This window comes from Lepidothrix coronata, unplaced genomic scaffold (assembly GCF_001604755.1).
Source record: "Lepidothrix coronata isolate B3197 unplaced genomic scaffold, Lepidothrix_coronata-1.0 Scaffold7, whole genome shotgun sequence".
NCBI lineage: Eukaryota > Metazoa > Chordata > Aves > Passeriformes > Pipridae > Lepidothrix > Lepidothrix coronata.
The window spans coordinates 6,609,456-6,625,641 of NW_016690187.1; the positions used below are offsets into that span (position 1 = coordinate 6,609,456).

At 37.1% G+C, this 16,186-nt stretch overlaps 1 protein-coding gene across 1 annotated transcript in view; it reads left to right on the forward strand.

Moving 5' to 3' along the window:
• CWC22 (CWC22 spliceosome associated protein homolog) overlaps window positions 1-16,186 on the forward strand; it is a 30,042-nt gene that overhangs the window by 11,194 nt on the left and 2,662 nt on the right. The window contains exons 14-20 of the mRNA XM_017838699.1: window positions 484-544; window positions 8,794-8,871; window positions 10,009-10,161; window positions 11,096-11,223; window positions 12,164-12,265; window positions 12,370-12,566; window positions 15,180-15,696. Coding sequence (XP_017694188.1) covers window positions 484-544; window positions 8,794-8,871; window positions 10,009-10,161; window positions 11,096-11,223; window positions 12,164-12,265; window positions 12,370-12,566; window positions 15,180-15,696 — 1,236 coding nt within the window. The remainder of the gene's footprint in view (window positions 1-483; window positions 545-8,793; window positions 8,872-10,008; window positions 10,162-11,095; window positions 11,224-12,163; window positions 12,266-12,369; window positions 12,567-15,179; window positions 15,697-16,186) is intronic.

Consider the following 16,186-nt stretch of genomic DNA (forward strand, 5'->3'; position numbering starts at 1 on the left):
AATAGTTTCTTGCCATACTGAAGTTTGTTCATCTTTTACTTGGGTGGGAGGAGGTATTGGTGATAGCTAAAGGCTTTCAGAACAGGAGTGTAAAGAGGAGAGTGTGGTATATACTGCTTTTGGATCTTACGTGCAGTGCTTGCATTTCAGAGTGTTTCAGGATGTGCAAAATGAGCTCCTGCTTTTTTATGTTTTATGTAGTTCTGTAAGATGATGTAATAATAATGACTTAAGTCATCTTGTTCTCAAATGGTTTGCAAATTTAATCAATTTGGATTAATTTTCAGATACAAACTCAGAAAATAGAAATGTTTATTAAAACCCCCCACAACAACAATAAAAATCCAGCAAGTTAAACAGCTGAGATACTTTATTTCCAAATAGTTGAAGTTTCCGCACCAACAATCAATCTTAATATAATTCCGAAATGTTTTTAGCATGGCATATATTGCACAGATAATGAGAAGTATTTTTTCTATTCAGCTTAGACTTTGAAGAATGTGCTCACAAACTGCTGAAGATGGACTTCCCTGAAAGTCAGACTGTAAGCCTTGCTTCTTACTCTTTTTTGTTATTAACATTATTAAGAAACAGTACTATGGTAGTGTCTGAAATCCTTGCTCATGTTCTGGGACCTAGTCTGTATAGCAACCAGAGGAGTGAGAGTGATTCCTTACAGCTGTTCCTCAAAATGAATTTCACAACCTTTAGAGCAAATAGACTGACACATATTTCATAAGCAATTTGTCTTATGCATTTGCTCTTTTCTGTCAGGCAACTCACATGTTTGCTTGTAGCCTGTTTGAAAAGGTCTGTTGTTTGGACTATTGAAACTTTTATCCTATGACAAGAGTACTGCATCATGGCAGTCACTCTGAGAGTTCTGTCCCTGAAAGAAGATGGGGTTGAAGATATTTGCAGACAACTGTAGACTTTATCAGTGGGGTTTGAAATTTAGCACAGTGCTAAAAGAGTGTGTTGTTTTGTTGCTTTCACAGTCTTCTTTGAATAAACAGTGTGCTGAATTAAAGCAGTTTTGAGTATGATTGCTTTGCTGTAATCTTGTAGAGTATCAGATATAAGCTGTTCTGTTTTCAGACTGTAAGATCAATACAATTGGTATGTTTTCAAGTAAAGGAAATTGTTCTTCATCTGGTACTTATATTTGATACTGGTAGAATGTAAATACCCATCTAATTTTATAAACAACTTTTCAGTCAGCTGTAAGCTATCATCATGGGAGTTGCACTGGAGAGAGCTGGTAATTTCCTTGTGGCTGTAATTACTGTTCTGTTTTATTTGAAACAATGTATGTAGTAACTAACCTTATTAATATAACACTAGTAAGGGGAGATCTGGCCTATGGTTAGGTGTTCTTTGAGAACTGGTTTGCCTATGAGTTTTTCAGTTCTTGTTCTATTTTGTTATTAAGCAATTTACATGGAAGTAAGCTAAGAACTGAGATGGTGGGGGTTTTTTAACTAGTTCTCTAATTCTGTGCATGAAATGCAATACTAAGCACGCACAAGGTTATAATTCTCAGTGAAGCATAATCTGGAGAATTCTAAAGAGAAAAAAAATTTCTAGCAAATCAATTCAGCTCTGCAGAACAGAGCTAACAATCTAGAATATAGGTACTACATCATATAACAGTCAGAATGCATAACACTGCTTGCTTGTTAGATAACTGCTTAGAGAACTGGTATTTAATTTCCTGGCAGTCTCTGTCAACTCTGAACTTCTGTGGGCAAAATCTGCTCAGGAAAAATAAATTTCATAGGGGAAGGAAGAAAACCCCAACAATTAGTATCAACCTACTATTCAGTACTAGTTTTAGGAATTACTGCAATTCAAGGTCCAGAACTGTTGCAAAACTGCATCCTCTTATCATGTGAGGCCTCTTCTTTGTGCTGATTTCTTTTTTTCTCTAATAATTGTAATTAATCTCCATCTCATTTGATCAAAGATATGAGAGCTTTGACTTGCTCATTGTATAGAACTAAACTCCTTTTTGAGGGCAAAAAGAAACAAAGAAAATGCTTCCTGATCATTGTGAGAGCAGAATGAACAAGCAGTTATAGGCAATAAAATTATTCAAGGATTTATAAGGCTCAAGTCTGTCCATGTGGATAAAAAAACCTGAATGGACTCAGGAGGAAGTTTGTTTGAATTAACTGCCAGTTTTTAAGCTAGAAAAATCATTTTTTATTCTTTCGAGCTAGTATCTTCAGATTGAAGCCTTTATTGAATCGATTCCCACTGTCTTCATTATCAAAATAAACCATTACTAAGTTTGCAGATGACACCAAGTTGGGCGGGAGTGTTGATCTGCAGGAGGGCAGGAAGGCAGAGGGATCTGGACACGCTGGATGGATGGGCCGAGGTCAACGGTGTGAGGTTCAATAAGTCAAAGTGACAAGTCCTGTACTTGGGTCACAACAACCCCAGGCTGGGGGAAGAGTGGCTAGAGAGCTGCCCAGGAAAAAAGGATCTGGGGGTGCTGGTCAACAGCCGGCTGGATGTGAGCCAGCATGTGCCCAGGTGGCCAAGGCCAATGGCGTCTTGGCCTGTATCAGCAACAGAGTGGCCAGCAGAACCAGGGAAGTGATTGTCCCCCTGTACTCAGCACTGATGAGGCCACACCTTGAGTGCTGTAGGTGGCTGAGGGAGCTGGAGTTGTTTAGTCTGGAGGAGGTCAAAGGGGACCTTACTGCTTTCTACAAGTACCCAAAAGGAGGTTGAAGCAAGGTGGGACAGGACCAGAAGAACTGGCCTCAAGTTCCACCAGGGGAGGGTTAAATTAGGTGTTAGGAACAATTTTTTCAATAAAGAAGAAAGGTTGGTCAGTTATTGAAACAGACTGCCCAGGGAAGTGGTAGAATCACCATCCTTGGAAGTGTTTGAAAGATGGGTTTATGTGGCACTTGCGGATATGATCTAGTGGAGAACATGATGGTGCTGGGTTAATGGTTGGACTTGATGATCTTAGAGGTATTTTCCACCCTTAGTGATTCTATGATTCTTTACTATTACTTTTTTAGCCATAAAGCACCTTTTTCTTTTTTGGTCTGTTTTACTGAAACCTTCATTAACTGCTGTGCGACACAAGCGTTTGTATGCTTAATACCAGTAATGGATCTGTCTCACAGTTCTGACTTGCAGAAAGAGGATTAAGGTTCAAATGGGTAATCTACAGACTAGAACAACATAATACTGCTTTTTGGCATTGCAGTTTAGTACCAGCTGCTGAGGGGGTTGTCAACAGTCGTCTGATTATTTTTTTAAGGAGAAAAGACATTCAAAGAGTTGAAATTCTTTTCTAAGTAAATTTTCTAGGAGTAGGTTTGCTTTATTCATGTTACTTAGACCCAACTGAAACCTGCAGATCGAAAGTTGAAAAGCTTTATTGTAATTTGTACTACAGCCTATGAGAAGCTGTTCTAAACAAGCCTTGCAGTTGCTTTTTTGGACATATGCTCAGGCTTGGCACAGAACACTATTTCTCTTTTTTTAAAAGGTACTGTTATTATCTGTGTTAAAGCTACATTAATCCCATGCATTACTAAAGAAGAAAATTTAAATAAATTAAAACTGTGGTTGGAGAATGGTATTATCAGTTGTTCTGGCTTCTGAACTATGAGGAAAGCAAACAAACAAGCCCTACTGAAATGTCAGAAATAGGCTTTTTACATTATGCTTACCCTGAACACATTTTTGTTGCCTCTGGTCTTGGAGGGACTACATTTCAGTTTCTGGCATTTTTAGTTAAAAAAAACCCCAAAGAGTTGAGTTTCCTCACAGTAATAAAAGAGTATGCCAGAGTGACAACTGCTTAGATGTAGAATTGATCCTTCTTTAAGAAAACATACATTAGGAATATAGGGTTTTTTTTTTTCCTTTTTTATTTCTTTTTTTTCTGAAGATGGAAATGTCATGACTTGTTGCCCAGTCTCCCTCGAGGATGGTGGGGACAACCAAAAAATTAAACCGACCATACATTGTTCTTGCTCTTTGAAAGCATGTCTAAAAGGGTTTGGCTTTTAGGCTTTTCTTCATTTTTTTACTTGTGATAAGAACTAAATTTGTATACAGCAGTGCTTGAAACTTCGCTCAAGTTAGAGCCTCTTCTGTATCTGCCCCTCAATCTGGTATCCCAGACAAAAGTAATGGGTCCTGGGATTTTTTTTTCTTTTTACTTGAAATGAGAAAAATTATTGTAGGCACAGCCTTCTTGAAAGAATTATGTGTGCATCTGACACATCTTCATTTTTACAGGATGGTGTCACTTGCTCAAAGCAACCCTAGTTGGAGGGGTGGGAGTGTCATTGTCTCTTGTGTTATTTATGCTTTGAGTCTTGAAGATAACAGAAGTACTCTACCTTGACATTCAGTGAAAATGTTGTTCAGGAAACTGGTGTAGACTGGGATGGTCTAAAGCTGATAATTCTGTTCAGGTCAAATGAATGATTTCTTAGATTCATTGCTTTCCGTTCTAATTTGGAGGGTATTGCAACTGGTAGGTTTGGCATCTGCACCATGATTAGTTCACAGAGTTGCTACTGCCTGTAAAAGGTGCTCATCCTCAGGTAGATTTCCTGTCTTCTGAAGCAGGACTTTTCATGGGCCTGAGATGTAGAATCAATCTGAATTTTCATAAATTGTCAATTAAGAAAAAAGCATGTACAAGCCATATTGTGGTATATGTTGATATTAGAGAAAATCAAGATATAGAATCCGTATAGAATAAGCTTGTATTTGTGTGTTACTGATAGCAGGCATTAGCTAGAGTTCTGACTAGACTTTGATCTTCTAAGCATGTATGTATGCATGTATTTAACCTAAGGGGATGAAATTGCTCAGATTACCTTAGTGAAATCACTTAAAATGAAGTTCTGCATGTGTAGCCTTCCGGTGGAAAGAAAGAAATACTGTGGGGCTTTTATGTATTATTGCACCAGACTCTTTTGTGTGTGTTTGTGTGTTGCAGACTTGTAGCAGCATGAATGAAAAGTATATATCTATGCTTATATCCAGTTAATGATTCCTGTGTAAAATGTTAAGTCTGATTTATGCAAGATTTTTGATTACCATATTCAGCTTTAAGCATATGTTGCTCTAAACATAGAACAAGTTGGGGTAAAAAATGGTAAATAAAGGGACAAAAGTTGAGGAAGACTGTTAGCTGACCATGGACCAGACCTGGAGACAGTGTAGTAGCTGCCAAAAGCACTGCATGTAGTATGCGGAGAGGCCACCTGCTACTGGAACACCTTCCATAGCTTTGCCAGCCTTGGCTCCCTGTGGTAATTTGACAGATAAGGAAGAAAAAGAGCAGAGATGCTGGAAAAAATAGGCCTGTGTGGTTGTTACACATATTAAAATATGCAACAGTAAGCAAAGCTTTAGGGTAGTCAGAGGAAGTTAAATACACTTCAGTGAAATGAAGGAGAAAAAAGGAAAAATTTAGAGTCTGTAAAAGCAGTGCACATACATAAAATGCAAGGCACTCATTTCACATAATTCCAGTTTCACGTTGATTTAAATGAACCTGTGTCCTTCACTAGGTTTGCTCCCAGCAAATTAATTCCTTTAGTTTTATGAAGAAACTCCTAGAAACCAAGGGTTGGCATTGATAGTTTTCTATTTTAGGAAGCTGTGTTAGCTTACTGGGTGGGGATGTCTCGTGGTGGTTTCAGTTTGTGTTTGCAATGGATGGAACAGAGCTGTGGGGCTGGCAAGGGAGGGGAGCTGCAGATGGCATCCCTGCCGGCTAGGGGGGGAGTAGAGACTACTCATGAAGGACGTCTCCTCAGCCTGTGGGGCAGCTCCAAAATTCCAGTCTTAGCTGAATGCAAATCTTAAAGAAATTGTAAAAAATGAGGGGAGAAAGATGGGGGGGCAATGACGGGGGGAAGTACTAGCTGTAAAAAGTAACCCATGATCAGAAGGGAGTGAGAAAGCTGAGTTACTTTGGCTCTCTGTCTGCAGTGAACATAGCCTTTGGGTGAAGCTGAGAGCATATAGACTGGGCAGGGTGTGCTTGTTTTTAAAATGGTAAAACTGGGAAAAAAAAACAAGTCCAGTGTTTTTGTCTTTTCCTGGGTTACCCTTTAGCATCTTCAAATATATGATGATAGTTGTCGTGTTAGGTGGAACCACAGTTCATTTAAACCATTGCTCTGTTTGGGTAAGAGCTAGTTGGAAATGTTTAGGGAGAAGTGTGAGAAGTGCATTTAGAGGGAGCTTTTCTCTTTATTTTCTCTCTTAGCAGTTTTGGGAAGTGTTGTTGTTATTCATGATACAATGATAAATTCAAGATCTTCACGAAAGATCATTCACCATCTGTATGCGATGACAGGTATTTTTGAAGTGGTTTATTTCATGACTGGATAGCTATACATACTTTCTTAACTAAGCTGAGGAATCACTTGCTGAGCATTGAATGAAAATCGTTGAACAACACAATATATGAATTGCCTGTAAAATTGGGGAACAAATTAATTCCGTTCTTCAAAACAAGTGATGGGCTAAATAACACAGGCTCTTCCTGCCATAAACATCATTGGGAGTACAGAAATGAGTTAACTAACCTTTGAAGCTGGAAATTAAGCTGGAATTGCCATCTGAACTTGTTGCATCTCTCAAAAAAATAATTAAATAATTGTAAAGTTTGTTAATTTTAAATCTGGAAGACAGTTACCCTAAACTTAGCCTCGAGTTGTTTAGATAACACTAGCAAGAATGTCTTTATGGGCAAATCTATTTTCATGCATGTGGTTATTCAAGATACCCTCCTAGAAATCTTTGTAATATTTAATTAAAATGTTAAAATATTTAATTACTGTAAACCACAGGGGATACCAATGTTATAATTGCATTTAAGATGAGGAAGAAAAGTAATTTGTTTTTCAAGTCTTCCTGATGTTATTAACAGTGACATCAGCACTTTACCCTTTTTATTGTTTAAAAACTGATTAACTGCAGCAATCCTATAAAATGGGATAATATAAAAAATTGATATGCATTTTAATACATCAGACTAACAGAGTGTGACAGTGTTAAAAGGAATGCCTTCAAACACATCTGTGAGTTTATTTAGTACGTTACTACCTTTTTATTTGGGGGAGTATTTTTTTTTTTTCTTGTTCAGCGTGGTTGGCCTTTTATTTGTTTTGAGTTTTTATGATGGGCAAAAATGTTTCTTCTGAATTTATGCTTGGAAGAGTGGCACAAGTGGGAGAATATGAAATCTAGTATATGCTATAGTAAATTGGTGTGAGAACAAAACACTTGAAATCATCCTTTTCTATGGGAACATTAATATTAGTTTAAAGAGAAATTAAATTAATAACGAAAGATACATGACTGGCAGCCAGAAACATATTTGGAAGTGTCATAAATTGGATTATGCTATGGAATTGGTCTTAATGAGAAAACGGTAATAGAAAAAAAAAGGGAATGGGGAAAAACTGCAATGCAGTTCAAGCATTGTGTATTTCATGGCTGTTAATTTATATAAAAATGCTTTTTTCACTTTTCTTAATGTTTCCAAATGTGCCCTAAACCAATTCCTAGCTGTATTACAATCTGTAACTTACATAGTGGGGGAATAAGTTTGGTTTTAAACTCACGTAGGCTTGCTTGTCTGGCTCACTGCTCTCAACCAGGGCGCTGGTCCTAGAGGGGAGGGTACAGAGCAGAATCCATCCGTGTGTTTCCCTCTGGTTCTTGGGTTGGGGCCTGTGAAAGAAGAGGAGGAGGAAGCTGCCAGAGGTTGATCCGATAATGATCTTGGGTTGATAATATTGGGAGACAAGGAGAAAGGGAGACAGTCAGTCTGTATTCCAGAAAGACTGGACTAACTGTTCCAGGTAGCTGGTGTAAGGGAAGGAGAGCATCTTCTGTTGCTTACATCTGTGTTCACCATGGAGATGGGAAAATGAAAGGCAGGCTGTCGATAATGGGGGATGCACAAAAGTTTTGGGAGACTAATCTAGCTAGGCTTCCTCTGCTTCTTCCTAGGCAAGGAGAGATGCTTTTCTAAAGGGTGATTCTGAATATGAGCCTAAAACAGCTGCTTTAGAAAAGTTCCTCTTGTTCTCTTTGTTATAGAGTAAGTCTAGGCATGTTGGCCTCCCAGGGTTGAGTTTAGTCTTTCTGAACATCACCCTCAGGACTGAAGCAATTGCACTGTAATGCAGCCTTTTGCTTGCAGAAGCTTGTCAGGAAAACGATGATTGAGTAGTTAAAGGTATTAGTATATACCAAAAACTACAGATACTTCTGATTTTGGAAATAACACTGCTAACCATGCACATGGCATTTTCAAATGGCTTGTCTGTAAGCCATTTTGGCATTTGAAAGTTGTGAAGAGTTTTCATTTTCCATAAATGCAGGAATCGGTGTTATCTAAAACGAACCAAAAACCCCAAAAACAAACCCAAAAAAAACAAGCAACACACAAACAAAACCAAAACCACCAAAAAAGCCCTTAAAACCTTACCTTTTATCTCCTTTTTTCACTGTGGTAAAGTCAGTTTGTAAACGAGTTCTGACTTTTTTTTTTATTAGATACACAGTGTGTTAGAGGAAATTTGAAGGGCAAAAGTTCATATTCACATCCCAAAGGAATTCACAAAACTACTGGTGTCACCAATGAAGTTTTATGTAAATGCTCGTTTCAAAGCTCGTACTTGTGTAAGGCTTTCTTCAATTATTTGGTACTTAGTGATGGATTTTTTGCTGCTACAGTGAATTTACCTAAAGAAATATTTTTTTTTTTCCATAACCCAGAAAGAACTCTGCAATATGATACTTGACTGCTGTGCTCAGCAAAGAACATACGAGAAATTCTTTGGGTTACTGGCTGGGGTGAGTTCTGTTTTAAAATTTTACACTTTATGATAGAAAATTTCATTGGTTTACTCTACTTTTTGTGTGTCAAACTTAAGTTTTAATGGATAAATAAAACTAATAGCCTTTTTATCATTCTGAAAATGCTTACGTTAGTTAATTGTGTTAGTGGATTCAATTAACATTTTGATTTTAATAAGCATAGTGAATGCAGAATGAGAGAACTCATTTTCCCTTTATAATGTTGCTTATTTTACCTTCCTTTTTTTTCTCATTATGGTAAAACAATAAATCAGTGGCAAAGAAATGGTACTAAAAAGACAAAAGTATTATGAGTTACCAGAAAATAGCCTTTTTACGGTGCTGAATATTAATTTTGGAGACTTGTCATTTACCACTTCTTTCAGAACTGCTTAGTAGGACTAATTTAGAGCACAAGATTGAATACTTACTGTCCCAGGCCTGTGAGTGTTTTGTTTGCTTTTCAATTAACAGCTAACTCTCTGTTTTTGTGTAACTAACTGCTGATTTAGTTGCAGTGATTTCTTACTTAGGTTTTTCTTATCAGTAATATTGACAGATCTAAAGAGTTAAGATTAAATACTTGTATTCTAAAGGGGGCAAGTTATGCTGAAAGAGAGTGTTTTTTCTCATATGTGTTTGTGATCCAGTACTTGAGGAAATCCATCTGCTGACAGTCAGTTACAAAGCACTAACTATACAAATCTGCATGTTCAGATGAATATAAATTTTTATTTCCATATTCTTTGGAATGTATAGATCCAAAATGTCTTAACCTCTGTGTTTCCTGCTGCTTCTCTAAATTGAAATAGTCATTCGGTAATGTCATGAAAAAAGTGGGGTTATATCTGTTGAAAATACTGGATGTATAGAAGTAAAACAAATTGCTGGATAATTTGCTGTAGTTCAAAATTTATAATTACTACTTTGCAATTCAGATGAGTTTCTTGTTCTGACAACTGCTCAAAGCAATAAAATATATCCATTTGAATGTGTTTTCTCTTCCTCCAAGGGTTATTTAAAAAGGAAATTTTGCAGTAAATATTCACACCATTAGGTCACTTACATGTAGGTTATTTGCATATTTAGTATTTTGTTTAATCTGGTTGTTTAAATTGTACAATTTTGTCTCAGCGTTTCTGCATGTTAAAAAAAGAATACATGGAATCCTTTGAAGCTATTTTCAAAGAACAATATGATACCATTCATCGTTTGGAAACGAACAAACTGAGAAATGTTGCCAAGATGTTTGCTCATCTACTGTACACTGATTCAATTCCCTGGAGTGTAAGTTAAAAACAAAGAGCTATTGTCATAGATTTCTTTTTCAAGAGTTAATCTCCAGTACTCCACAATAATATATAATGTATTAGTTCTAGTATTTGTTCTGCAATTTGGAACTACTTGTCCTTGTAGCAAACTGGATTATGTTAAGTATCTTCTCAGACACTGTTGAACAATTCTGGTTGGTTCCATCTCCTCTTTTTGCCTCTTCTGCATCATAATTCTTCCTCCCCATTTTTCAGTAGTTGATTTAAGCTGTTGCTTTATGGAACTCAGCTGGAATTGGTTGATTAAAATGTACATCTTTTAGAAAAGAATTTTGAACTTTTAGTATATTAAATTAAAAGTTGTGTAGAATTATAAGACTTTTAAAAATATTGCCATATTATGATTTAAGTACCATATAAGTAAAAGCAGTCTTGCATTCTGAGATATAATAACATTAAATAATAACATCTGAGATATAATAACATATTATATCTGAGCTATAATAACATTAAAAAATGAAGAAATAAATATAAGGTAACTTCTCTTTTCAAATCATTTTATTCTTGTTTCATAGCCTAGTCTAATTGTCGTTCTTCAGGCTCACATAAGTCAGTCCAAATATTTTACCTCTTTAGTACTTAAGTCCCAAATCTCTAACTTCCCAGAAGTTCACACACCTGATTTTCTCTTATGGAGCTTTTGTAGATGAAAGAAATCCTTAAGGAATTACTAGCATAAATATAATCAGAAGCCACTCCCAGGTGGTAGAAAAGAATTTTTGAGAAAGACAGTCTTGACTAGGAATCATAGAATTCATGGTCTTTTGAAAAAAAAAGAAAAAAAAGAAATAAAAATCAGTCTTTATTTGTTATTTCTAACAAAATTTTCAAGATAAATAAAAGAATGTATGTTTAAACTTAAGGGTTTATATTTTTCTGAACGTTTTCAGGTCCTTGAATGTATAATACTGAGTGAAGAAACTACCACATCCTCCAGTAGAATTTTTGTCAAAATATTCTTTCAGGAACTCAGTGAATATATGGGACTTCCTAATTTAAATGCAAGATTAAAAGATGAGTAAGTAGAAATTTTATTTTCAAAACTGTAAATTTAATGAGCTCCTTTATCTGAAAAAGTACAGATAAAAGCTCTGTTCAGGTTCAAATAAGTTCTGTAGCTGCAGTACTTCAAGAATAAGTTCATGTATAGATTTAGTCATTGCAAAGAGTCATATTAAGCTGAGTGTATTACCATCATTTTGGGTTCAAGTATGTGCATGACTGTTAGCAAGATATCTCTTCCCCCTTTCACCCCCCATAATGATATTCATCTTTGTGTAAGAATTTTCCATGTGTGAATTTATTTGTATATACTGTCAGCTATATAGCTGCGTATTAAATGACACTATGGCTTCTCTTTCTGACAAAAATTAGGAAAAAAGCACACAATTATTAGTAACAGGTTTTCTAGGATCAGTTGCTTAAGTGTAGTGTAAATAACACATTCTTTTAACTCTGTATGAAATTTAATGCATTGCATTCTGGCAATGTTACTTTCAATTGCTTGAGCTGTTTCTTCTAAGTTGGCATTTCTTCTATGTATGATGAAGAATTTGGTAGATGATTTAGCTCTTGTAAACTTAAATTTGAAACTATACTAGCCCTGTATAGTGGGGTTTCAGCATAGGTACATACATCTTTGACCTTCTCGGTCAGTGCACGTTATCCTTTGCTGTCACAGGCTACTGCAATTTCACAGGTCACTTAAGGGCTTCACATGATCTGTCAGTATGTAGCAATTCTGTGTGTGAAGATGTTTGCTTTTCATAAAAGAGCAAATTTTTAAATAGCATTTCATTAGATCCATCATAGATGCAAACAATGAAAGTGTTGAAAAATACGTGAAGAGAAACCTTGCTCTCCTGTGGAGATCCGTACAGTTTCTTTTTTCAGTTTCTTGATGTCAGTGAGAGTGCTGAGCTGGCATGGTGTTTAATTTAGATGTTTGTTTCCATCAGGACACTGCAGCCGTTCTTTGAGGGATTATTGCCTCGGGATAACCCAAGAAACACTCGCTTTGCCATCAATTTCTTCACTTCTATTGGCCTTGGAGGACTAACGTGAGGAACACTTCTGATTTGATATTCACTTTCTTCATCTTTCCTCCCCCTACAAACAAAAAAATAAAATTGAAAAACAATTTTTTTTTTTTTTTGCTAATTAGGGATGAATTACGGGAGCATCTTAAAAATGCACCAAAGTTAATTATGACACAGAAGCAAAATGTTGAGTCATCGGATTCCTCTTCATCTTCAGAGACAGACTCTTCCTCAGATTCTGATTCTGACAGCAGCAGTACTAGCTCAGAGTCATCCAGCAGCAGTGACTCTTCATCTAGCAGTGACAGCAGCAGTGACTCAGGTACTTAAACACTAGCTGTATAACTATTTACTTCTCTTTTACTTCTGTTTATTTACATCTGTTTATTTCTGTTTCTATATATGCTTGTTTTGAGGAAAATCTGGCTATAAACAGTATTAATTTCTCTGCTTTAAAATCTAATCAATTCATTTTTAACTTAGTTTTAAAATATTAAATATTGCTCATGGAAATTTATTTTGGAATTTAGAAAAATTGAGTTCTATTTTTAGAGACTTAAATGTCTGAGAAACATTGTTTTGTAGATTACTTTTTTTACACAGTTGATACCTGTTGCATACTACTATGATCTCAGTTTATTGGAGAATGGAGGAATTAGAGTCATTCCCTATTAATATTTCTGTGGGATGTTTACTGGTGAACTGTAGAGACTCATGTCCACAACTCTGTTTTGCTTGGCTTGACTGAGTGAGCTTGATACTACTCGTGTCCTTCCCAGTAAATATGTGCTTCTTCATGAGTCAAAAATCACTTTCTTCAGTTCTAGCAGTGTATTTAAATATTATTCTTCATCTGAGGCTCCATTTCTAATTCCTCTTCTTCAGGAGGAGTTTGTGTGGTGATACTGTGAAGGTTCTTGTCTGTAGAGAAATGTCCAAGGAAAAATTAGCTTTTGCCAACAACTTAGTATTTTTATGCATTATAATTAGCATTTAGTATCTTATACCATCCTGCTGATGTAGAACCCTCTATCTGACATGAATTGTCATAAACACTGCTTAGTCTTTAAAGTACATGCTAGTATGAGTTAGTGTGTGCAGTCTCCCCCAGTATATACACATGAGCAGATGATAGCACAGCATGACTTCCTGCAGTACAGAGGTTTGCTGATTCAAAGTTAATTTGATTTATTATGTGCCTTTGAAGTGGAAGTGTTGATTTATAAAATAAAAACGGTATGAACTGCTCATGCTTTGGAAATGCACTTTAGTTCTCCATCACAGTCTTAGTGCACAGGAGTGTGGGTTGTGTGTCATCACACTAATCGCATTAATGACGACAGCACTAGAGGAGGGCACAGTTAACAGGGTCAGAGGAGGCACTGGTTCAGCACAGAGCCAGATGGCTCTGCTGAGCTGCTTGATAGGAACCAGAGGGGGAAGTCCTTAGTGACAAACCGAGTCTGCAGTCTGCCAGTGGGAACACTTATTTTTCAAAGTTTAGGACCATGGCTTCTCCTACTTGCCTTTTTTCCATTCAGGAACATATTCTTTAAAATTTGAATCTTGATACCTTTGCAGCCTGGTTTCACTTTTCTTTTTCAGGTTTTCATGTACTGTAATACAGTGATCAAAACACTAATTGGAAATAACTGTACTCTAATGGTAAACTTAGTTGAGGCCCATTACTGGTTATAACTCCAAGTCTTCCTGTGTTTGCAGCTTTTCAAATCTGTAAAATAACTTGGAAGAGTTAAAAAGCATTTTTCAGAGCAATGTGCTGCAGTATTTCAGTGTTTTAACAGTGCAGTGTATAAGAGAAAAATAGAAAACCTGCTAATTAGAAACTGAGAAATTGAGTATACAACTAAATTACAGGTTACTGTCTTACTGCCAGTTAATGTTTGGGACTTCCTCAGCTAGCTCAGCTCAGCACTGCTCTGGGGAGGTACTTCTAACCAAAACAGGTCCAGCAGAGGATGAAATTTATCTGTTATCAAAGCACCTGGTTCTTTTCTGTTTACTTTCTTGGGTCGTTTTCTGCATTCTGGTGGATGTAAAATAGTATGGAAAACACTGTTTAAAAAACTTAATGCATTAAAATGTATCTGAATTGATCCATCATTGCATTTGTCAGAATGTCAGAAAGCATTAGTTCAGACATGAGATTAGAAAACTGCTGTAGAACTCAGATGTTATATGTAGTAGTCAGTTTATGGTGTGATATTTTCAAAAGCTGGTGTGATACTGTAGTTCATACAAAAAGGTGAATTAATGGTTATTCTAAATGGCAGTTAGTGATAAATACTGTCAAGTGGAATCTGGAGATCCCTAATAAAGAGCAAACAGGAAAGGTAAAGCCTCTTCCACTGAGATGAGCATTGCTGTGTATTTAGAAATACAGAAGTTAATCTTGTTGACAAAGCTGTCACTACTTCTCCTGAAAAACTGAGCCCGAGGGCCATTGTTATATTGCTGCAGTACCATTATCTCAAGCCATTTCATCATCCCTCTATTTCCGCATAGGATAGTGTTGGAGATTTTTCCCCATCTGCTGTTTTTAATCTCCATTGACTGAGAAGCTTTTCCAGGAAAAGTAAATGATTTTGGGACTGGATAGTCTGGGAAAGGTCATCAAAAAAAAGATTATTTGTGAGAGTGCTTTGATGTATAACTTTACAGCCTATGCGTGGTCATTTCGTATCAAGTCAACAAGAGGATGATGACAGGTGGAGGTTTTCAAAAGACAGGCATCACTTGCAGAGAGCTAAGGGGTAAAAATCAGAGTTCATTATTTTGGAGCTTTTGTCCTTATACAATGCACACACAATTTTTTGGAAAAAAAATAGCTCTCTACAATTTTATTTGTAATTTAATAAGTTAAACATATTAAATTAAAATGCAATCTTAGTCCCGTAATTTGTTATTATTTCAGATGTTTCTAAAACTAGAAGAAGGAGAATGCAGAAGAAAAATAGAGAATCCAATAAAGTTTCCAGGAAAAAGCAAGAAAGGAAAAGGAAATCCGTTGAAAAGAAAATGGGAAGGAGGCATCAAGAGGAAAGAAGTGATACTGAGAGCAAATCAGAAAGAAATCACCGACATTTAAGAGAATCACACAGAGATGATGTGTCAAAATATCACAGAGATGAGTCCAATGGCAGAGATGGTTACCATGGTGGAAAAGATAGGAACCATGACAGAACTAAGGATCTGGAAAATAAACACAGTAATTCAAAAGTTAAGAAAGCAGACAGAAGAGCTTCTTTGTCTGATGATGAAAATTACAGACACTGGAGCAAAGATAATGGACATCGCAGTAGAAAAAGAGAAAGATCGAAATCCAGAGAGAGAGACCGTGATGATTCGAGTCCAAGAGAGGAGGAACAAGAGGACCGGTACAGAAATGGTTCGGAGAAACACCGGGAGAAGTACAGCCGCTACTCTGACCAGTACAGGGAACCCAGGGAGAACGAGGACAGGGAGTCCAGGGTGAACAAGGACAGGGAATCCAGAAGGAATGAGGAGCGGGAGCTCAGGAGGAATGAGGAGAGGGAGTCCAGAAGGGACGAGGAGAGGGAATCCAGGCGGAACGAGGAGAGGGATCCCAGGAGGGACGAGGACAGGGAGTCCAGGGTGAACAAGGAGAGGGAGCTCAGGAGGGACGAGGAGCGGGAGCCCAGAAGGAACGAGGAGAGGGAATCCAGGAGGAATGAGGAGAGGGAATCCAGGAGGAACGAGGAGAGAGAATCCAGGAGGAACGAGGAGAGGGAATTCAGGAGGAACGAGGAGAGGGAATCCAGGAGAGACGAGGAGAGGGAGCCCAGGAGGAACGAAGAGAGGGAGCCCAGGAGGAACGAGGAGAGGGAGCCCAGGAGGAACGAAGAGAGGGAGCCCAGGAGGAACGAGGAGAGGGAGCCCAGGAGGAACGAGGAGAGGGAG